General features: G+C 36.7%; 1 protein-coding gene across 2 annotated transcripts in view; it reads left to right on the top strand.

Moving 5' to 3' along the window:
* Positions 1–24,717, top strand: part of PDE4D (phosphodiesterase 4D) — a 366,332-nt gene that overhangs the window by 146,383 nt on the left and 195,232 nt on the right. The window contains exon 1 of one of the 2 annotated variants that reach the window (XM_086770099.1): positions 5,414–5,648. The exons of the other annotated variant lie outside the window; for it this stretch is intronic. Within the exon in view, the coding sequence (XP_086626225.1) occupies positions 5,524–5,648 (125 nt within the window). The 5' untranslated portion in view covers positions 5,414–5,523. Of the gene's footprint in view, positions 1–5,413; positions 5,649–24,717 lie in introns of those variants that run through there. 2 annotated transcript variants of the gene reach the window in all.

The following is a 24,717-nucleotide window of genomic DNA, read 5'->3' as shown; positions in this document are numbered from 1 at the left end:
ATCAAATATTTATCAGTCAAGGAGAGATTAATTGAAATAATGCTTATATCCCTGGATTTCTTTTGCTTATCTGCTGGGAGATAAATAGTTGCCACTATTCATTACTCAGGGAATGCCCAACAGCAAGATTTGGAAGAGTTAGTTAAATAAATATATAGAAAGGAAAAATCTTCAAAACCACTAAAGGAGAGGAGAATCTTTGTCTGATCTATAAATATAACAAAGAAGACAATCTAACCATTTCTGTATTCTGGACAGACTGTATCTTCATCAGAAAAAAATATTATCACATATTGCCAAACAATTTGCATATCATCTGTCAATTTTCTGTCATTCAGGATATTTCTAGGTAGAAACTCTATCACAAGAAAAAAGATCTAGTCAGTAGATGAACTGAGAGTATATGGACCAAGAAAAGCTTTTTAGTATGTTTGTGCTGTGAGTATGAGGAGCTATTGCCTTTTCCTTAAAAGCTGCAAAGTCTAGTAAAGCCCATGACATTGGGTGAGGTCATATAGTCTAAACAGAAGTGCTATGTAATAGTAGTGACAAGAGTTTGAATGTTTTACAAAATGTATCATACAGCAAGAGAAGATTTTCATAATTGTTCTTTAATATCTCGTTATTTCCTGGTGACAAACACAAATCAAACTAACTTTTAAAATCTTTGCAAATATTGTCAAAATTCAATAAAAAGTATATTCATACATACATACCATGTGCCACAATGAATGGATTTCCTTAAAGGACACAATGGTAGTCTTCTCTGTTTCACTGCGGTTTGGTTATATGAATAAAGGATAATTAAAATATAGCTGTTTGCAAAGTTCAACATTTTTTAAAAGAAAAGTGTTGAAAAAAGCTTTAATGGACACAAACTATGATTAAAGTTTCATTTTTGCCAAGAGTTTTAAGATACCTAAATTAAGCTGTATGGCAACCCAAAATATCAAAATCTCTCCACAAGGAAAATCACAGATGGATTAATTTTATACAGAGCTAAATATTTCATATTGAGAAATGTAAGATATTTATTTCACTTAAATTTTTACTTCAGAGTAGTTTTTTATATTGTAAAATTATTTAAACCATATCTTAGTGAAAAATTCAGTTTGCTCTTAATATATCCAAATTAAGCATTTTTAATTGTTCTGCCAAAATTCCATAAAATTCAAATTAATCCAATCTCAAAATACTTTTGATATATCCTGATGCTGTAGAGTTCCATTGAAATGTCTGCAGTTAATAATGATTTGGATGTGGTCTAATTACCTGAAGACATATTATTTGTGAAACATGTCCACGTAAGTTCACTTTTTCTGGCGCTATACCTTACAAAACTATTACCGCTCAAGATGTGTTTAGTGTATAGTTTTCAAAGATTCACGCTTCACTGAGGAAAAAAGAGCTCTCAGGTAAAAGCAAAGTTCCAGTGAACAGAACTGGTATCAGTGAAACGTCAAACTTGTAGCAGCCCTATACTTAAATCTACTTTTATAGCCAAAATCTACTTCTATAGCTAAAATCTACCAAAAAAATATAAAGTAATTCCCAGTGAGGTCTTCAGACCTGTGGGACATGCTTTGCAGTTGTTATGATACCCCACGTGATGTGCGGCCACAGACCATGAGATGAGAAGACATGGTTTGCCATGAATTTCCCAGTGGAGTGGCGTTGCCTCTAAAGAGGCGAAGGTTGTTGGGAGGGAGATTGAAGCCTCCCAGCTCCTCCATCCTGATGCTGCTGAGGGCTGCCCAGTGAATGCACTGACTGAGGCACAAACATCAGCAGTGCAGCTGGGAATTCATCGACAGAGCGTGGCTCCTGCGGTGCTGCTGTGCACACTTCAGCTCCTGCAGAGAAGAATCTTCAGCGCATTGATTAAGTCCATTTTTGTGTCTAGAACAAATACTTCCAGTTGTGTGCATATACCCATTAAGAAATGGAAAGAACCTATCCACCTCATTAACAAGACAGAATCTGTTCCATATGTAAAAATACTGGTTTGCAGCTGTCTTTATTTGCACTTTAAAAAAAAAAAAAAGAAAAACCAAAAAAAAAAACAAATACCCACAAGCAAAAATAAAACCAAACCAACAAACCATAAGCAAGAAAAAAACCTCTTAGTTTGAATTTAATCTGATTATTCTTAAATTATTGTTAACTTTTCCTGCTCTTCTTACCTTTTTTTCCGTCCTTTTTCTTTCTAAAGTAAAAAAGCTAAAAGGTAGGGGGTTGAGAGTTGCTTGCCTTTTAGGTTTTTTTTCTTCACAATAGCCATATTTGCAAGTCAGAGAATTGCTACTTGAGGCTTAGATTAGACTAATTTATTCATTTTAGCTTTCTGTTGTACAACACTGAATTAATTTCTAAATTATTTTTAACTGTTGATATCTTACACCCTGAATAGAATCAGATGTAATCTTATACTGTTATTGTCACATTTGAAAGACTAAGTCAGATTTTCAGGTGTTTTCACTTCAGTAGTTTTCGTCTTTTCAAGATTGTGCACTCCTCTTTCCTTAGAGCGGCTGTTAATGCAGTATAAAGTTTACCTAACTTGAACTCAATCTTACAATAGCTGTGCATGCAAAATTGTACTTCAGTTATACTGACAAAAAACTTTCAGGACACAAGTAGAATTAAGAACAATCTAAAAAAGGCTTATCTGTTACAGTGGCAGTTCGTATTAGATGCAAGGAAAAGGTACAGGATAGGTGATTGTCCACCTTTCGCTTGGCTTTTCTGTCACTTAACAAAGTCCTGCGAGGACTTTGACACTGTTGTCATTCAGCCCCAATCAGGACCAGACTGCAGTCTCTCTCTCACTCCCCCCACTCTCCGAGAGAATAGGGAGGGAGAGATAATATAAGGAAAAAGGCTCAAGGTTTGAGATAAGGACAGGGAGAAATCCTTAAAATTACCATTAAGGGTGAAACAGACTCAACTTGGGGAAAACTATTCATTTATTTGTAAAAACAAAGCAGGATAATGAGACAGAGAACAAGATAACCTTCTCCAACCCCTCCCTCTTCCCAGGCTTAACATTATCTCTACTACCTTCCCCCCCCACCAAGTGGCACAGGGAGGAAGAGGGAATGGGGATTATGGTGAGTTCATCACACGTTGCTTTACACCGCTGCTTTGTCGCTGAGGGAAGAACTCCTCACATTCCTCCCCTGCTCCATCGCGAGGTCCCTCCCACAGGCTGCAGTCCTTCATGAACTGCTCTGGCGTGGATCATTTTTCCACAGGGTGCAGTCCCTCAGGAACGGCTCCCACAGCACGAGCCCTCCATGGGCCACAGCCTCCTTCAGGCATCCACCTGCCCCAGCGTGGGGTCCTCCCGGGCTGCAGGTGGATCTCTGCTCCTCCATGGGCCTCCATGGGCTGCAGGGGGACAGCCTGCTCCACCATGGGCTGCACCACGGGCTGCAGGGGAATCTCTGCTGGGAGCAGCATTACTGCTCCCCTTCCTTCTTCACTGACCTTGGCATCTGCAGCCGTTCCTCTCACCAGAAATTCTTCACAACCGGCTCAGGCAGACGCCTCTCAGGTTCTCTTCCCATCTCACCTCCTCCCCACTTCTTGCAGCCGGGCTGGGCCGAGTTGGGCCTAGATGTCCGCCTGGCGGGAGGCCAGAGGGTGAGGGCTGCAAGGCCCACAAGGCTCACGCCTCCCCCTCTCTGCCCCAACTCAGCTTCTTCACATCTTCTCTCCTTTTTTTTTCTGCTTTCCCCTTCTTAAATACGTTATCGCAGAGGCGTTATCACGGAACATTCTGCTACCAATTGGCTCGGCCTTGGCCAGCAGATGGTCCGGCCTAGGCCCGGCTGAGTCCACTGAACAAACAACTCCCAGCAGCTTCTTACAGAAGCTACAACCATAGTTCCCCCTCACTAAGTAAAACCAGAACAGACACCTGCCAAGGGTACAGGACAAATTGCTTCTTTTTCTAGCAAGGCATAGGGAGGGGGCAGCACACAGAGCGGCTGCAGTTGCAGCCCCGAGCATCAGTCCGGTGCAAAGTCAGTCACTTTGGATACTTCTGACCTGAGAATTAGTTAAATTTATTCCCAGATCAGTCTTTTCCAAGCAAGAACTACTTTTTTTTTTCTTTTTTGTCTTTTTAAAAGTATAAAGCACATAGAGCAAAAGGTAAACAAACATATGCCCAGATTTTAACATTTGAACTTTTTTTGGCACATCGTGCAAGAACCCCTCCTTGCAGTTCATTTTAGCAGTGTCAAGGGGAGGCAGCCTGATGCCCATTCTGCCAGGTATCCCTGCTGCTTGTCTGATTTTACTGAGCCGTCATGGGCAAGTTCTTGCCACCCGCTTCTTTTTCCTTCTCTAGACCTCTGCAGTCTGGGAGAGGTAGATGTTGCCACCCTTGCTGGAACCAGCCAGAGGGTATTCCCCTTTTGGGAACACTCCCTTGTCCATTGTTTCCACAAGAAGCCTTATCTTTCTTTTTGTCTTGTTTCCTGTTGGGGTTCCACCTTTGCAGCCTCCTTTGATTTAATTCCAGCAATTCAAGAGGATTAATACTAGCCAAATAGATTTAGGAGCATGTAGTATTTATATATTATATACACAAAATCCGCCTAGTTTTCCAGTTCATCATGATAGAGCTCGTTCTGTACTGAATTTAAATCTCCTTTGTATCCCTTAAATTCTCATGCTAGAGTGTAAAATCCACTTCATAATTTGTGTGTGAAAGTAGCACTGAGGTACTACTTTTCTGTTTTTTGTAGTTGGGATCTCTAAGAGGAAGTGGAGGCCACAGTGTCTTTTATAATATGAGAAAACAATTTAATATATTCCTAATGATTGAAGAGAGAGTAAGTTCTTCTATGAGGTTATACATGCGTTTTGTTACTTTGCATTAGTGGAGAACACAGTGCTAAGAAACCTACAACGGAATATAAAATATACCAGAAATGATATGACCATCTTTCTATCTTTACATAGATTAAATGCCAAAATAATTTGCATAACAAATCTAATCAATGTGAGCTCATACCATGAATCTGAACAGTTATTTGACCTTTTCAAATGTACCGGTGGGCAGATCCTCCTCCTCCCACAGTGATTTTTTAATGTATGCAAAAGTACCTCTCCTGGCCCACCCACTGCTTCAAAGTAAATTCAGTCTGTGGCTTTTTTAGACATTGGTCTTAACTGATTAAGCTGTGCTTACAGTCTGTCTCCACCAAAAAAAAAGATTAAAGATTACTGCCCAGAGGTGGGGGAAACTGTTCCTGAGAGGCTTTCCGCTTTATCTGCTTAATCAGTAATTGGTTGGAGTATGACTGGGTGGAAATAAGCAGCCAGCTTCCTGTGTCCATGCGGGCAGCAGCGACGGCTGAGACGAGGAGCATTTGCTTTCCAGGCACAAGAGTGTTTGGCTCCTTTGGAGCAGCGTACTTCGATGAAGTTGGTTATTAGCATTTTGCTTCCCGTTTTCCCAGGATTGCATCTTTCTGGCTGTTAGTCTTATGCTGCCTCTGTTGGGATAAAATGAGTTTACCATCTAGCTGTGAGCACCTGACTCTGGAGAAAGTGGCTAGATTCCGGAGTGCTTACATTCACGGATCACCTTATGCTATTAACAAGCCAATTGATATTAAACAGCAAAGGAGTCGGTATGGGACTTTATTATTCTTCAGCAAAGTGTTTGCACTGTCTACAGCTTGCTGCCTTTAAACCTTCTGTGCTTGTGTGTAGAGAAAGGGGGAGAAGAGGCATGCTATGAAAAAATATCTCACTGTGTTTGTATTCAGTATTGAATTGTGGAAGTGAAGTGCAGTGAAAAAAGGAAAAAATACAATAGCAGCTAACAGCAATAAATATAGCAGCACAAAGTTATATATATTTTACACAAAGATATGAACAGAGTATTCAGGGTATTTACCATTTGGACAGTACAGTACTGTATGTACGTGCAATTGCAAGTAATTAGACACTTTTTCTGGGAAGAAATGTTACATATTTTTTTAAATACAAGCAAACTAGGGCTATTGTCTCTAAATTTCAAGCAAAAAAATATACTAGGAGTTTGATTAGTCAAAAAGTGTTTCTTAATCCTAATCGTCAGGTATACATTGCAGGGAATATTTTCTGTCTTTTTATCTAGAATTTATTTGTTTCATATTTTAGGAAAATAGCTGAAACAGCCTTTTGCATATTGTTCAGTGTGGCAGAATTTCTTTTTACAAACTGTACTATGAAGAGAAACTTTCTTTATGAATGGAATGGAAAGACTTACTGAAACTTCTTATATAAAAAAATCGATCATCTCCCTTGATTTTGTCCTAGTGGAAGTAACACATGTAAAGTTCTATGTGGAATCAGAGAGTTGGTGATACCTGGTTAGTGTTTTAGCAGGGGCTGTTGAGTAAAAGCTAAACTAGTGAGATTCTGAAAAAAAAAACCTTAAGAAAAATGATATTTTATTCCAGCTATACCTTCTCAAAAGTAGTTTCAGGTTAAATCAATATTTATAATCTGAAGTCCTTTGTGTGCTTATATGGTATGTAGTACTATTTATTGAAATGATAAGGTTATATGTAGGTTTTAAATAGAAAAAGACAAACTTCAGCATGGAGAAAGAAAAATCTAATGTAAAAACTTCAGTGAAAATCTTTCACTAGCTTCAGAAAAAAATGATGCCTTTCTACAATATTTCTGAAAAAGTTATTTAAAAATAATACTCTGCTAAAAAAAAGGAATCCAACTAATAATAACATTTTGAGTACTATTTGAAGAAAACTTCCTATTTTTAACATGTTAGGGGGTTGCTTTGTTCGTTTACTATAAGATGCTTAGAGAGCTCCATGATTTTTCTACATAATCTACTTTCTTCTTGAATATGCTGTTAATTGTTCATAGTTTGAAAAATCAGTGTAATCAATAACTTTTCCTTTCCCAAGGTGATATTTCCCTGTCCAAAGATAGTATCAGGCTATATTTCACTTTCTTTAGAATATTCATACAAGCAACCATGCACCTGAAACTCCTTGCTGTCTTTTTCAAGGAGAAGAACAGGTGCTATACAGAAGTTAATTTCAAAAATGCACAAAATTTTCATGAACCATATTTTTCAGTGTAGTAGTTTAAGGTAGAATTTGCAAAAAATAGTAGGTGAAGAATTTCTAAGTAGAATATAATTATTAGTTTGGTGGTGCCAAGTATTATTGAGGAACTCTTGACAGAGTAAAAGTCATAATTAAAATATTTCAAAGGATTAAGGTTAATGGGAGTATTCATATTCAGGAAATGAAATAAATGGCTGGAACTTCAGAGCCGGAACCTGAATTAGACTATGCGACATTTAAGATGACTGCGTCACTAAGAAAACTCCTACCTCCTAATATACTGAGTTAGTCTTCCTGAGTGTGGATTTGCAACAAGACTTTTCGTGGCTAATAGTAATTGGTTCTTTTGTAGCCAGATACTCACAGGAGGTGCCAGGTAGATACGTATCTTGGTTGTGGAGTTAGGGCTGTGAATTGTTTTGTTAACTGCAGGTCTCTTTTTAGAGAAAAATTCAGTCATTCATTTCTGCACATGTAAATGTTCTACATATACATACAGACACACACATGCATTTATTTAAAATTTTCATCGTGCTTGTTTTCATGGTTGTTACCAAAACTGATATTTTATATCAGTTTTATATTTTAATAGTGCTAGCTGAATATTTCCCAATGTTTCTTGAAAGTGAAAACTTTCTACAGAATTGCATGACACCAAGTTGTTTGGCGATTTTCAAATAATGATAATTCCATTTTGTCTCCATTTTGAAGATTTTTTGTTTTAGATTTTTGTATAATGATGCTTCCAAAGGCTAATAGAAAAAAAACTAAAAAAAGAAATATTTCAGAGTTTTAGTGCCAAGTACATTTCAATTAACCTGAAATGCAAGCCTCTTAAAATTTTAGCTCACTTGAAATTTCCATTCTCCGTTAGGATTCTTTTCTGGAATAGGATGAAGTTTCAGAATTGCAATACTGTTGGTGAAAGCAAGATGACTGTTTCTCATATAGGCCTGCCTCTGAGTACCAGTTGGGTTTTCTGTCAAATTGCCAAGCTAGTCATCATTTTATAATGGTATCCATGGAAATGTTTCAATTGCAGTGAGACAGTGGTGGGAGTTAGAACTTGGACTGATGTTTGTGTATTAGTTGTATCTTCATGTGCATGAAAACCGAACAAAACAATCAGTGAGCTCCAATATATGGTGAATCATGCTGCAAAGCACATCATGTTCCAAGAAGGAATTGATTTGATTGGAAAGTAATTGCCAGGGTTGGGTGCAGAGGGGAGTTATTTGTTCTAATTGAGGTATAAAGGAAGCCCTGCATTTTCTTCTATTGAAAAAATAATAATATAGAGGGTAATTATATCCAATATGCAGGGGGATACTATTTTTTTTTTTAAATATAGTATATAGTATGCACTGCTTGTGCAGTGCTTAGGTGAACTAGTAGAGCTAGAAGTGGCAACGTAATAAGCATTTGGCTAGTCTGGTATTGACATAACGCTTGCTTATTAAAACCCATCAGTTATGTTTCTTCATCTGTGGCACAAGCTGGCCCGTAACAGGGAGCTGACTAGCTATTTGATTTATTTCCGTTCTGTTCTTTGGTTGATGTGAGCAACTTCATTTCACAAGCAGGTCTTGCATTGTCACATTATAGTACTCATGCTCTATTCTGTGTGAAATACGCTCTAAAAACTGCTTTCTGTTTCAATGTCATTTTAAGGTATTTAAGGGTGTTTCATCGTGTGAAAACTGTGTCATATACCTTCAGTTTGCCCTGTTTTAAATCTCAGTTGCATAGATTATTTTGGAAATGGTAACTTTCAACACTTCTAGGATGCTTGAAATTAATGCTGCTTTAGAAGGTGAGCGTGTTTTCAAATCAGCTTATATCGTACTGTAGTGGCACACTAAGGTCCTCAACTGACTTAGGAAATTGTTCCTTATAGTGAAGTTCCCATTCCCTTTCCTACTTCATCCTCGATTGTCATGGATGGTCTTTAACTATTTTGGGAGCTTGCTTCTTGTCTCCTGACCTTTCCGTACAGAGAAGATGCCTAGCCACATTATACTTAGAGCACTGGCACAATCCTCACTCGCACTACATTGCAATTTCTGTCCCTTTTGATCTCTCCCTAATAATGTGGGTTTTTGTTGGCAAAGTGCCTGAAATAATCTACTTATTGCCCATGCTCTTCTTTATCGTTTCTATGAAACACACATTCTTTCCCACTGTGAATGTCAGGGGACCTCAGCTGTCCTGACCCTGCCTGCCACCTTACATCCCTCCAATATATACTGCTGTGTGGAGGTTAACAAACAGTGATTTGTATCTATTTATTTTACTGCCTCTTGTTTGTAAGCAGTACTGGCATAGATTTAGAAAAATAATTTATTAAGAATATTTATTTTATAGACAATTTCCAGTAGTAGAAACATTTTTTTTTAACATTAAGCCATCCATTTTATTCCTTCTGGCTTTTCTCACAGCCGTGAAAAAAATGTTGTTACGTATCTGCTATTTAGCCTGTCACATTAAAAATGTTCTTGTATTAGTTTCTCTTAAAATAGAAAATAGGATGGATGATTGCTGCTGCATAGAGCAGACCGAGATGCTAATTAGTGGTGGTTTTGTTTGCTTCTTCTTTAGAAACATTGCATTTGAATTGAGGCTTCAGATAACTGTGACTAAAACACCCTTTACAGCATAGTCTGTTTTACTAGCTGGCATGCTTTTTAGTATATGACTTTCAGCTCTTAATTATCTGAGACAATTATAAGGTGAGAATCTTAGGTTTATTTTTACATTTTTAAACCTGTTGACATGGAAAAAAATGCATGAGAATATTATGTAAGTACGTCCAAAACAAAACCAAAAGAACAAAATAAATGCCTTTAATTTTATTTTTTTGTTAAATTGTAGGAATTTCAGTTCAATTTTAATTACTGCATCTAGTGTTTGGTTTCTCTCTTTCACTGGATTCACTTTGTAATTGGGAGAAATTCTTCCAAAGAAGGCTTAGCTGGAGAACACTGGCAAAGTATTTCTGTCTTTCACATCCTAAAAAATGAAATAGATATCTTTCATATACATTCATGTATCTCTATATACTTCTAATAAAACATATTTTGAACATTATATGCAAAGTTAGAGAAATGTATTTTTGCAATTTTTTTTTTAAGATTAAAAGGAACTGCAGTAAATAGTCACATACAATGGAGTAAAGGTAATTTTCTTTAAAAATTCAAAATTACTTTAGTTTTGTTTTGGAGAAAAGCTTCGGTAAGATCCTGAAGCATAATGTTTCAGGATCATAATGTGAGACTCCCTAGAACAATAAAAGGAGTTGTCACAGGTATCAGCACTACTAGGCAAGTATAGACACTAAAATGATGACTCAAATTATGAAAGTACTATCAGAATTTTTGTTAGCTTCTTTTGGTTTAGTTTGTTGCTAAAAAGGATGAATTTTTGGTAACTTTTTGGTTACTTCAGTTTTGGTGACTTTACCCACAAGTCAGGATTACTAGGGGCATGCCAGTCTTAAAAATCAATATTCTGGCATATTATTTTGTTTTGTTGTAACGTTAAATATAGGAGAGTTACTACTGAAGTGTACATGGCTTGTTGCAGTTAGAATCTAGTTCATTAATCAGATATTAAATATTACAGAGTCAATAGCAATGGCTGGGAGGGGTTAAAAAATGTAAGACTAACTAAGTAATTTTCGTTTGTATTAGTTTAACATGCAAGTAGAAACTGATTTCTGCTTTCTCTTCACTGAAAGCAATGTGCTCAAACTGAGTACTGACACCTCTAAATGACCTGGCTTAGGCAACAATAAATTTCAGGGAAGAACACAAATGAATTATAGTAGGTTTATGCACTAGGGAATGTTCTAGCAAAAGTACTGGAAGTTGAAGTCTGTCATTTCTGCCACTGAGGATGTAAAATGCTGTTTCATTTGAGGCAATTCTGTCATAAATGTGAAGCAGCTCCTGTCACTAGCATAGTTTTATACTGTTGACAGCCATGCTTCTTAATGTCTTTAAATGGAAATATCTAAGAAATTAGCTAAATAATTAATTAGCATCTTCTACGTTTTCATATAGTGGAACAGATCACGAGAAATAGTGAGGGTAAACAAAGCTCCATCCTTAAAAAGTTGAGGAAAAAGCTGGCTGAAGAAATTGTACAGCAGTCATCTTGATGGCTGAGGCACCGGGCTGAGTTACTGTACTTCGGCTGGGCTTTGTAGCAACCCTTTAGCCTTTTGCAGTGTGAAGAAAAAATACCGTTGCTTCAGTCTCCAATAGTGAGATTTGAAAACTTGAACAGATATGCAGTCGCAAAATAAAACCAGATAGACGAAGCTCTCAGTACTCTCAGCCAGCTCCTGTGTTCCTGATATTGAAACAGATGTTTGATCTATTTGTGAATCAATTCCTGAACCAGCCATGGCTGATTTTTGCCCTGTATATTAATTTACTTTCCAATTTACTGGGGTAGAAATACCTTCTGCTATTTCTGACTTTTAGCTGATTTAATATATTGTCTTTTACCTATCAGAAATCAAAGTTAAAATATTTTGCCTGGGGCTTGCAGTAGACTAAAAGCATGCACAATGATGGTCCTTGTGCCTTTGCAGAAGAATGGAAACTCTTTCAGCTTAGTCACATATTTGAGCGTTAGTTTTCATGCTGAGAAGGATAGTTAATGGCTTATCACACAGTGGATTTATATGCAACTAGCAGACAATTAAGTGGAAAATATCAGTGACAGCCAGAATGGCTTAAGATAATTTATGTCCAACCAATGTAATACTGTTCTTTAGCAGGATAACTGAACTAGTATTAGGGAAAACACAGAGGATTTTGTTTAACTGTAGGAAAGCTTATGATGCTGTCCCGTGGCAGTCTTGCAAGCAGACTAGCTAAATGTGATTTAGATTAAATTAGTACAAACTGAGAATCCAAATGGCTTAAATGTATTTTCAGAAAATAGCAGACATTTAATGTTGAGTAGGATGAATTAAGTGAAAATCTTGATTTAAGTGATGAAATAGGAAGTACTTGCAAAGTGCATGGATGACAGTCTGAGGACAGCTCCAAAGGCTTAGCAGGATAGCTAAGATCAAATCTAGATGAAATTCTGTGCAGACAAGTACAAAGTGCTTACAAAGGAGGAACAAACTGAGTAAATGTCAACAGATCAGCAGCTGTGCTGGCAGACATTAAGAGAGAACTTGTAGGTCGTGGTGAATGACAAAAAACGTGGTGGTGATGTTCCTTCTCAAGTGTACCAGCAGAAACAGACCAGGAAGGATCTCAGTGTGCTGGATATCTAATAAACCAACCGATTTAAATAAACAGAGAAATATGAGCTAAGGCATATGGCAAAAAGACTTTGAACTTTACAGCTCTGAACTACCAAGTTCTATTCAGGATCAAAATATTGGTGTTTTAGTAGATAGTTCTCTGAAAACATTATCTCAGCACTCTGTAGCAGTCAAAGAAGGAAACTATGTTAGGAATTATGAGGAAAGGAATAAGGAACAGAAAGGGAAACTTCATGCCATTATCTGTAGCTATGTTATGGCCATGTTTTGAATGTTAACTGCTCTGATTTCTCTTGATTTCAAAAACAGAATAGTTGAAAAAACTACAGAGAAAGATAGCAAACATTATCAGAAGTATGGAATTTGATGAATGGAAGAAGATTAGGGCATTTCAGCTGGGAAGTATGACTTCCCTACCCCCTGGGCTACATCTAATGTGGTTGAGGGAGAAGAGGATGAACAATCTATCACAGGCATCACTGGACTGAGCTGCTGACTGAGCTCTGCTTATTGTGTTAATCTGAATGCGCTGTGGGAATGCACAGAGTTGAAATATGGGATCAATGGGCAACACTTGGCATATTGAGTGACAACAGTTATCACTCAATATGAATCCGCGTGTTGTGTTTACTATCTGATCGGACAGCCATTGTGCAAGCCATGTGGATTCTGCATGTGCTCTGAAACAGAAAGCAAAATTTGAAGAAACAAAATGTGTTCTGTTGTTTTGTACATTTGGTGAAGCCAGTTGACTATCTTTTTTTACAGCTGGTATTTGCTTTTCAATTTTTGTTGGTGTTACAAATCTCCCCACTTCAGTTAAATAGCTGGATGTTACTACATAGTAAAAAAATCCCTGATGCTCTTATTAACATGTGTCTCTTCTCAGTGCAAGTTAAAACATCTTTTAAATGAATTGATGTTAACATATAGTTCAAGTAGATGGGTTAATGCAATTAAATTTTTTCAGGGCTTTTCTGGACTTGAGGCCATTTTAGGCAATTAGAATAAGGTCATCTGAACCTCCGTTCTAACATAGGCTACTTAATTTCACCTCAGTCTTGTCTAAAAGATAACGACTTTTTTTTTCAGCTACTAACATTCTTGTTAGTTTCTGAGTCCTTTAGGAGAGTAGTGCAGAGACCTTAAGTTACTTAAATCTAACTGCAAAATTTTCAAAGAAATTCCAAAGGAAGTTCATTTATACATCTTTCTACTAATTAAATGATTTTGCAGTGATTTATAAGTTGGCCTGGTATATAATACGTTTAAATTTTCAGAATAGAGATTTGGCCAAAGCTTTCAAAAAATGGTTAAGAGCCAAGTAGTGGATGTGAGTTTGTCCCTTTATCTCCCCTTATATGATACAAAATTCCAGCTAAGATTTTCTACATGATACAGTACTCAGTTGCATAGCTGCAGCTTCCTTCACATGGAAAAGGTCTTTGTATATATATTCATACTTTTTTTTTCTTTCTGTTTTGAGTAATCCTAGTCTGTTTTGTAACTCAGTTGGCAAATAGCCATCATAAGGTTGTTCTCAAGTCATCCATTTATAATTTTAATGAAATCACTGGTAAGAGGTAAAAATGTTAGGAAGCTCTCCACTGAGATCTTTAATTGATGAGAGTTCTGATAAATTCTAAGATGTATGTTTTATGTAAACATATCACACATTTGTATATTTTCCTTAATCTCTCATTATTTTTCAATAAAAGCAAAATCAAATACCTATTAGAAAAGCTTATTGGATGTTAACTAACAAATGACTTCCAGAAGGTAAGTAATAAGAACCATCCACAAAGCAACAGATGTTGGCAAATAGATAAGCACAGCAACTGCATCGTTATTACTTTCTTTTATTTTGTAATGGAAATGTACATTTAAATAGCTTTATGACTGAGACAAATCAACAAAAGCCAGGAAATCTGAAGCAGATGCTCACATTTTGGGTCATTTTCATTACTTGATAAGGGTGAATATCACCCATTAACAGTGCAGGAGTTGCGTACATGGAAAATGGAAGATCAGATGGTACGCCTGTTTGTTTTTCACATACACTCCTCTGAGTTTGCAACTGCCTGATTCCAGAGCCACATGTGCTTTGTATCTTAAACAGAAATATTCAGATGAAGTGAAGACTCTTTCAGATATTTACTTGCACATCTATATTTTAGGAAGAAGATTAGTTTTGCTGAGATTCTTTAGTGTGAAGGTTTCATGTTACAAACTGATGACTACTACGGACTAGTAGCACTGGGACACAAGTCCAACTTCAGTAATTGCTATTTTACTCCCGTATTTTCAGGGAATTGTGTTGATGTGCCTCTCATGCCATACAGCTACTTTCAGTCTTACTTGCTTATTCTGTCATGGCTTTCTCTGTTTGTAGAGAACTACATAAAGTTACTTTTTCCAATGTATTTTTTAGATTTTTTTTTCACTCTTCTGAACTCTCTCTATTTCTTGCTTGCATTCTTCTTTGCAGTCTGCCATATATTGCTTTGACCATCTAAAGCTGCCCTAAAATGGAAGTAAATTTTCTTTGCAGCTCCTTACAGCCAAGATTTTTGCTAAGTTGCTTTTCAAAAGAAAAAAAAACGCCAACAGTGTTGTGTTTTTTTTTTTTTTAAAGCAGGTTTTCACTGTTCAAGTGGATTTTGAATAGTATAATTATTTTCAATTTCTTAGTCATATGATTACTTGTCATTACAATGCCTTCTAATGAGGCTGCTCCCTTTTACTGGTATATTTTTTCTCTCTCTTTAATGGATAAACTGCCACATTGGGTTTTTTGGTGATAAAATCATTTTGCTGATACTTTGCTTGTTCACTAAACAACTCAAATTTTGCCCAGGATTTAGAACTTCACGTAACAATTTAGTCCTCTATGTTATACCAGCTGCTCAGATTCATCTTTTATTTGTATCTGCTCAAGTGCTGTAGTTATTAAGCCCTATAACAATCTCTGAATGGAATAGAGGATGATATTTAATCCTCTCTTCAAACTTTGTTTTTTAATGAACTTTTCCTTGTCTCTTAAAGATTACTCAGATATATTGTTCTGGTACTTGTTAATAGCAGTTCCTAAAATGTTGCTGATATTAGAGTGGATCATTAATATATCCTCATAGGCTGGTAAAGGGGTTGTATCAGTGTATTTTATGCCTATGTGGTGTTGCAGAAATAGATAATTCTGAACTATGTTCAAGTAAATTAAGAAAGTTCAGGAACTCAAGTATTTTCTGTTGAATTTCAAGGTGTACATAAAGGCTATATTTTCCTGAAAAAAAAAGGAAGAGTGAAGACATAAATATGAACCTTAATAAATTAGGTAACTTTTTGTTGTTGATATTGATTGATTTGCCCACTGGAATTATTTTAATTAATATAAAAGCCTGTCTGTGATTTGAATATGCGTTTCATAACAACCTGAAGCCGCAGTTCGTTTTGAAGGCTCCTAGGTGCTATGCTGACTCAGATAGTAAGCAGTGATAGTAATAAGTACAGTTGTTGAACTTTGACACAAGTTATTGTCTTACTGATGGGAAAGTGAATGCATCGGGGTAGACATGCCTAGTACTGATGACTGCTGAAACTTGCGCTATTACAGCTCTCTGAAATAAAACGTCTATTGAAGAAATGTTACTTATCAAAAGGATGGTAGATGTACATTGCTGTAAAGTGCATTTTGAAGGCTGTATGGAAATAGCATTCAGCTTCACAAAATAAAATTATTAGAACGTGGATTCTGTATCACAAAATAGCATATCCCAAAGGAAAATCATCAAACACAAGGAAATACCAGAACTGTCACTAAACATGCCATCCTCAGGCTGAGAGCTGTAATAGGACCTATTCTGCTGATTTATCACAGCGACTAAAATATGCTGTCTCAATGAAAAAGAGCAAACTTTATGGTAATTAGTCTAGGATACGTCCATCATAAGTCTCTAGTGCTGTATTAGTCTCTCGCATTATGTTGTGGCATTTTGGAGAGTTCCTAGGCCAATTCCCCTCTTCTCCCCCCCTGCAAAAAACCAAAAACCAAACAACCTCCCATCCCCAGTCCTTCATTTGCAAGGCATGACTGAGAGACAGGTGTACTGAGAAGTGGTAAATGGGTGATAAATTGTCCAACAAGATTATTATTTGGAAAATGGGAAATGTAATTCTCCAACCATTGTGTAAGAAGTTGCATAAAAGAAGGATTCTTACAGGAAGAGAAGTAACAGTATGTGTTGGATTTTCTAACTATGTAGGAAGGGCTGTGTAGAATACATATTCCACAAACTAATATTCCACAATCAAGAAAAAAAAATTAGAAGTATTGGTTAAAAATGAAGAACATACATTGATATTCATAATTCTGAATTAGCCTTTTTGTGTGCCTCTTAAGTAATTTTCTTTGACAAAAAATGTATTTTTAATACTGGAAGCCTGAAGAAAAGAGACTGAGCTAGCAAAATAAATTAAATTAATATAGGTCCATGCTAGTAATTAAGCAGCTGAGATGAGATTCAACTGCATAGTCATTTAAAAGCCAAGTGTTTTTGTTAATAGTCATCCAGGTTTCTTTTGTGAGTATTGAAAAGAGAAAGGTGTCTCCAGAGATTTCTCCAAAATTAACCTTCAAAACAGGTGAAATAAATCACCTGTCTTTCTCCATTACTATCCATAAACTTGTGAAAATATATTGAATTAAACTAAGTTTTAAATTACTAAAAGTGAGAGAAGTAAATTCTGTTCCTAATGAAACAATGGGTTTCTTTCATCCTCCATCCTTTGCAACAGGAATGAGTAAAGCTGCCTAGAAGAGTTGCTTGAGTTGCAAGAAACAATGTAGAGAATTGAAAGAGAAGTCAAAATTATATTGCATATTATGTTTAAAAAAACCCAAATTATTAGGTGAAGAAAAAATAACGTAAAAGCAGTTGTAGCATATTAGACCAGGAGTCCATCACAGATGGTATCTTGCTCCCAGTGGTGGCTAGTAGGGGATATCTGTGGTCAAGCATAGAACAGAGAACATGTAGTATTTTTGGAAGGCCAGGTTCTTGATTGTGTTGCCAACAGCAGTACCAGAGTGTGTTGAAAAAGCCTTATATATAGGAGCAATATGGTTTTTTATGAAATGCAGATTTTCTGTCTTTCTCCTGGGCATATGTAGTGCCTTCTGCAAAAAGAGTCTATACTGAGACTGAAACATGAGGACTATCCAGTCCAGTCCAGTCCTCCTAAAAGAGGAAAGATTGGAGATCTTAGAATTATCCTTGAGGATGAAAGTTTCATTTTTAAGAGTGAAAAAAACTTTAATTATTACTGACATCAAATGGCACATCCATAGTAAAAGTTGCTGTTTTAAAAGCATGTGTGAAGCACGGGTTGTTGCCTATGCATGTGTAAGTTTTTGAAGAATTAACCAGCTTTTAATCTGAATTTAACATTGTGGGAGAATTGCTTCACTAGTTGCTTATTAGTGTGGAATTCACTTCACCTTTTTCATTCAGTCTTTTAAATTAAAAATAATCTAAAACTAGCATAAAAGACAGTACTTTTAAAATTAATTAACTGATTCATCACTTTAAAATATTTAACATTTTAATTCAGACTCCACTTGCTTGATAAAGCCCTGAAATACTTTGGGAATTAAAAACGGAGATAAAATTAAGATTGTATGCATTCCAAAAGAAGCAGGATGCCTTTTTCTTTGGGGGACAAAAAAGAAGTGATTAACATGACAAATGTCGGAACTTTAGACCAGAGGGACATGGGAACTGGGCTAACCTCATGACATTCAGTAAGGAGTGCAGAGTGCCTGGTCAAAATAACCCAGACTGGGAGTGGCTGAGGAGCAATTCTGCTGAAAAGCACCTGGAGATTTTGATGGACACCTGCTTGAATAAGAGCTAATAGTGCACTTTCGTTGTGAGCAAAGCAAGCTGCATACTGAGCTACATTAGGAGAACTGTGCCCGGCAGTTGAAAGTAGTTATTTCCCTCAGAACGTGCGAGTTACTGAAATACTCACTGTAGTTTTGGAGTTCCAGTTAAAGAGGGATTTGGAGAAGCCATCAGAGATCCAGTGGACGGCCTCCAAGGTGGAGTGAGGAGAGGTTGAAGAGTTTGGGCTTGTTTACTCAGGTGAACAGAAGACGAAGGAGATATCTAATAGTCTGCAGCTAGTAACAGTCTAATAATAACTACTGAAGGATAGTTGCAAACAGTGACATAGCAAGCTCCTTCATAGTAGACAATGATCCAAAAAGGGGCAGTGATTCCAAAGTGTGGCTTTGGGGCAGATATGTGTCTGATTGTGACTTTTTTTTTTTTTTTTTTTTCTACTGGGATTCTGGTGCTTTAATGTGTTGCCTGGAGATACTGTGAGATCTTCACCCTTGGAGGTTTATCAAACTCAACTAGAAAAAGTAATGGCTGAACTGTTCTGCGTAGACGATAGCCTGTTTTCCAGCAGGAGGTTGGGTGAGGTGACTTCCAGAGACTCTTTCCAGCCAGTCTGTGGTTCTGTGTTCATTGCTGTACTTTACAGCAGAAGTTGTTTTTCTTCAGAAGGAGAAGTGATTGGTGAGAGACTAATATTGCTCTTTTTGTAAATGGATACTGAATATGGCAAAAGTAAGGTCAAAGTTTCACTCTTAATTTTATGTACTTAGTTGGATGCCTCAAGGACTTGTGATAAAATTCTTCACGTGTTCAGAAAAAGACTTCCTTTAACTTCATCTATGTTTATAAACTCAACACTTCAGCAAAGCCAGCTCAGATGCCCAGAATATGGGGAAAATATAATTGCTATCTATGACATGCTTTGGTTCTGCATTCAACTTCCTTAGCAAGATCATTGTTTTTCTGTTATTTCCTGTCTCATTTACTACGTACCTTCTGATTTGGGCCAAATGGATAGCTACGAGACATACCTCTCTCCTTGTCTTATCTGTCCATACTTTCTCTCCCCTCTGCTACTGTGTCTTAGTGGATGAGGTAGATCCCAGTGGATAAAAAGTGTATGTGGTCCTTTTGTTAAAGATTGTAGCACAGTGCACATGTGGAAGTACAACAAGGGTAATTTGCGTAACGAGCTTTTAGCCTGATGTTTCCTGAAGTACATGTGTTAGAAATACTGGTAATTGTATACCGATTGTACGTATCCATTCCAATTCTCGGTGTGTTCCTCTTACACAAGAAGGGATATGGTCCTCTTTTGATCTTAGCTGCTTGAAATAAAGCCAGGTGAATATTTTTTTAACAACTGTAAGCTAGCTAAAAATGTTAACTGGCATACTAATTAGAGGAATAGTCAGGATTGGATTCCTAAAGTGGCTAGTGGAAAACCAGGTCTTTAGATTTCCTTCAGTAACTGATAAGAGGCTTTCAAGGATAACAAAAAATTTTCTAATGCAATTCTCTTGCACATTTTTGAACCCAGGCTTGTTGAGACAATGCTGTGATGTGTGAGATATTGTAGACTTGCAATAAAGGATACTCCATCTTGCCCAATAAAGCTGTTCTGCTCTGGAAACTATTATCTTCTTGATTTTTCAATTGAAAACCTGGAATATTAGTTACTTGCACATTCCTCATCTGAAAGCCCTGTCTTACTCTACATTTAATTTGCCTAGTTAGAAGCTGGAAGGAGGGTATTTGTTACCTTTAAGAGTCAAATGAGACAGCTGACCCTCTTCAGTGCCCACAGAAACAGCTTTTAGAAGTGTAATTTGCTGAGACAATTACAGTGAGAAGAGAAAGGGAAAAGGAACAGCAGCATGTGGCCATCTAGTTCCTTGAGGAAAATGCAAATACTTTTTTTCACGTTCTGAGTTCTTTTCACTAGGAAGAGAAATGAGTTAGCCAGTGGCAACTGCTACTGAACAGACTCTTTTTTGCTTTTTCTCTCTGATGTTGTTTCATGTATTTTCTTTGTGGGACACGGCCAGACTTCATGGATCCCATGAGTTTTTGGATGTCCTCCTGCACAGACACCTTTTGTGTGGTTTCATTGTGAGTCAAAGGGACTCTATAGCTGTCCCCTTTCTGAGCCTCTGGGGGAGGCAGAAACATAAGGGTGACATCTCTGCAAATTTGGAAAATTATTTTCCAGCACAGTCACCAGAACAGTACAGACTTTACATTTTCTTCAGTTTGTCATTGCGAGGCAGTTTTGCAAAGAATACAGTAACTACATAAAACTAAGTGGCTGATACAATTATTCAATCTGACTAAATACCGAATGTGAGTATTATGTCGTTGTTATTAAGTGAAAAGTGGTCTATTACAAAGCAAACTACATAATACCAAGGCTCTAAAACAAAGCTATTCAAAACATGGTGATTTAAAAGGGCAGAAGTTGGACTTTAAATGTCAAGTGGTTGTAATGTGGTGTTCCCTACACAGAAGCCAATTGCCTGATATTGCTAATGCTTCTGAGATACTGTATTGAACTTGGCTCTTAAGTATTTATCTAAGTATAATCTTGAAAAACAAAGTCATTTATTTTTCTTATCCTAGTTTGATGATTTTTAATTAAGTGTTTTGCAGTGTGGGTCTTCATGAACATTTAATTAAATTGTTCAATGTAAATTATTCATCAATGGAAGCAGTTATGTTAAAAAATAGTGTGTATTATAGGATGTAAATGAGAATCTTTTACTGACAGGGACTGTAATATCCTTGTTAAAATGGAAGGCTTAACAACAGTCGTATCTACCAGATTATAGCAGGTGAACCACATACAAATGTGCAGGTATGCTTTGAATTTGAAATGCCAGGGTACTCTTACTACTCTCCTAATGGCTGCTCTTGAAAACAGTTTAAGTAAATTACAAATTAACTTTTAAATAAGATTATCTATTTCTGTATACAGTATTATTAGGATTATCTACTTTAAAACTCATTGTAGCCCTCAAATCAAGATGAACCTCCTTGTATAGGATATGTTGCTTTTTGCAGGATGCTGTAAGAGAAACTAGTAAGATTTTAAGATTTTGCAGCATTGCTACAAATTTCAGTGATTAATTTCCTCTGTTAAGTAATAGCTATACCGGTATTGCTGTGCAATAATTTTAGGGCCAACCTTGAGGTGAAATTTTCTAGTTTTTCAAAGATTTTATCTGCCTAGATTTTTTTTTTTATTCCAGAGGAAGTTCAGCTCTTATGACTGGGGAGAAAAACTCAGCAAAGCTTGTCAAATTAACATCATTCAATGGTGCCTTTAGTTGCCAAGTTACTAGGTCATGATGAACTGCGGTGAGCTAGGCAGCCTTCACCTGTTCTTGCAATGACATTGTCTGTCTGATGTCGGGCGGTTAGGATATTCCATGACACTTCCAAAACGCTAACAATAGTGAAAATTTATTAGATTTGAGATTTTTCTCAGAATAAGGCAGTGAATGCACAATGTAGACAGATGTAGCAAATCTATCTAAATTATGGAAAAGCAGCTCTACAGACAGCAAAAGACTGGTATTTTATGAAGATCATACTTTGTTCAATTGTGTCCATTACAGCAGATGCAATTTATTCTTCAATTTATTCTTAAAGCAAACTCATCAGAAAAGTTTATGGTTGAAAATACTTAAAATATCTAGGCTTCTAATGAGGAGAAAAGTTAATGAAAGACAAAAAGAGTCCAGCTATCTGAACTCAGCAAAGCCTTTTGTTATAAAGTAGATGAAATTATTAAGTGGTGCTAGATGACCTGTAATGAGTCAAAACCTGATCAGAAAGGGTAAAATGTCTTGAAGCTTTCCTAACAGCATAACAGAAATGAAATCAATGCACTCTACAGCTGCGCTTCCTGATTTCAGCCATGATTGACTGATGACTCAGCTTCATCTGTTACAGTCAACTGTCAATTTACAGAAATATCATTGAAGTAATTTCCAAAATATCTTTATTCGTTCAACTAAATATTGTCTTTCTTCCAGAATTGTGAAGCTGATAAAAATGATTCAGTGTACTGGCAACTAATGTTGCAAATCAGCATAGTACTCAACATTTTATTCAAATGTAACCTTGCAATACAATATATAATCACAACTTCACTTCTACGTAATTTAAAAATACTGAGCAATGAAAGTGCTGACATACACCTTGAAGATAGGGCAAAAGAAATCCTGTTATGAAACCAAGTTGAATGAAGATCACTGCTGGAAACTTTCAGATCTCTATTTTACTTTTTTTTTACTTTGTTTTCCTTTACTACTTAGTGCAGCTGTAAAAGCCTAGCACAGATTCCCAAGGTAATACAACCAAAGTCACATGAAATATTCCAGGTAAATCTAGGGGAAGAGCTCAGATTTTTGTATGAGTTTTCACCAAGACTGTCTTTCTTATGAGGGAAAAGCAGTTTTGGCTGAAAATTTTGGAAATACAGAACACATCATCTTTCTCTGACCAAATACGTACATGGTAATGAAGCAGTTTCGTCCATGATTTGGAAAGAAAAAAAAAAAAAGGAAAGAAAAAAAAAAAGACTAGACTCTTCTCCCTTCCCCAGAAATTTTTTCCTACGTTTAGACTGGAACTCTCTTCAGTCATATTTTCTCTTTAGTCTCTGGACTTCTTTTAATATCTCTTACTCCTTCCTTGTCACTTAACTCCTGCCTGTTTTTACAGTTCTTCTAGTAGATATCCTTATTTTCTCAGAGTTCTACAGTATTCTGTGTCAAGTCTTTTTCTTCTCCTTTCCCATGGCTTTAATTAAAACTTTTGCAGGCTCAAAAGTTCACCTAGGTGCACCTGACTCCATGGCTGGTGCACTGCATTTCTCTAGGGCCTTGACTTCTCATGAAAGAGCATTGTTATACTGCTTCTGAACAAGGGAGCTTTGTTTATCTGCTTCAACAAATGTGCTATATTCTGTATAACTTCACCTGTGAAACTAAGAAACAAATATGTTTACTATAAAGTCACATTTTGCTGTGCCTGTAAGTAAAAGATAGCATAATGCGAAACAATGTTATCTGGTTTTATAACCTGAAGTATGATGTAAAAAAGGCACTAATTTATAGCTTCTTTGGAAGGGTGACCCAGTACATCAATTATATTGGTCTGTTCAGCAAGGGTGTGCTGATCAACCTTTTCCCCATGTGTTCTCATTCATACATTCTTATATTTTCTTTCCAAAAAGAAGAAAAAAAAATTCTGGTTGGATTCTTCTCCTGCTTCTACTCCAACTTCCACCCAACTTTTTAGGGTAGAAATGTACATACAAATCTGTTGTTCACATGTTCATACCAAAGTAAATCTCCGTCCTGGATGCATAGTTGTATCTGACTTCTCTACGGGCAGTCTCTGTCTTGCAGCCTCATAACATGGCTTGGGGACATTGAGTGGCTGGCGACAAAGGGCTGCCTTTGTGAAAGACACTGCCAAACTGTGTGCCATGAGGTAACGTGGAAATGTACATTTTTACTTTTAATGCACCCAGGATTTGATTGTTTCTTAATGGGCACAAGCTGTTACTGATGGACTGATTCCCAAGCTGCTGAATTAATTTCTAAATTATGACTCATGCAGAGGATATATGTCAGCAGTTGGTATGGGAATTGTGTATTGGAGATAGTCCTGATATCCTTCTTCGTGATTTGGAGTGCTGAAGACATGTGTATGTATTGTTCAGATGGTCTTTGTTATGTTTTGGTTTTTTTTTTAATTGTATTTTAACCCCAGCTACTAAGATTATTGGTTTAAGAAGACAAGAGTAAGTTGGCTTTACCTCTGGAATCACCTCTTCTTTGAATTGGTATATTTGTTACTGCTCCTACCTTACAATCATATATTTTTGAGATTGCATAATACTATGTTAAGCACTTCGAGTTGTACATAGCTTATGTTTTTAAAGCTATCTAGGCATGTTGCTCCCTTCAGAAATACTGTCTAAGCTCTACTTTCTAAGAGATTTGAGCACTTAAGGATCCAGGGATGGGAGGAATGGGACTTGCTGCACGTTAGGACAGCCATCTACATGAAGAGGTGATCTGTGCCAGGCGTGACAGGCAGAGCTACTGCAGTCAACAGGCAGCTGGTCAATGCTGTCAGAGTAGCTTAAAGATCAGCTGAGCTCACGATCCAGACACCTGGTGATGGCTAGCTGAACAAACCATGTCAAAGGAAGAAAAGAGGAATGTATTATTGTCCTCGTATCTGCTTTGTCAGCTTGTGTGCTTTTAATGCACAATGTAGTTTCAGTTAGTTTAACCTTTTAACCTTCTGCTATGCCTGCCTGCAGATTTAAAGGAAGACGAAGCGTGCCACAGTGTTTAATCACTACATATTTCTAAGGTATTTTGGGTATGAAAAGGGCTGTAAATGT

This window comes from Chlamydotis macqueenii, chromosome Z (assembly GCF_036417535.1).
Source record: "Chlamydotis macqueenii isolate bChlMac1 chromosome Z, bChlMac1.mat, whole genome shotgun sequence".
Classification (NCBI taxonomy): Eukaryota; Metazoa; Chordata; class Aves; order Otidiformes; family Otididae; genus Chlamydotis; species Chlamydotis macqueenii.
The sequence above is the reverse complement of the archived record's forward strand: the minus strand, read 5'-3'. Positions and strand labels throughout refer to the sequence as shown.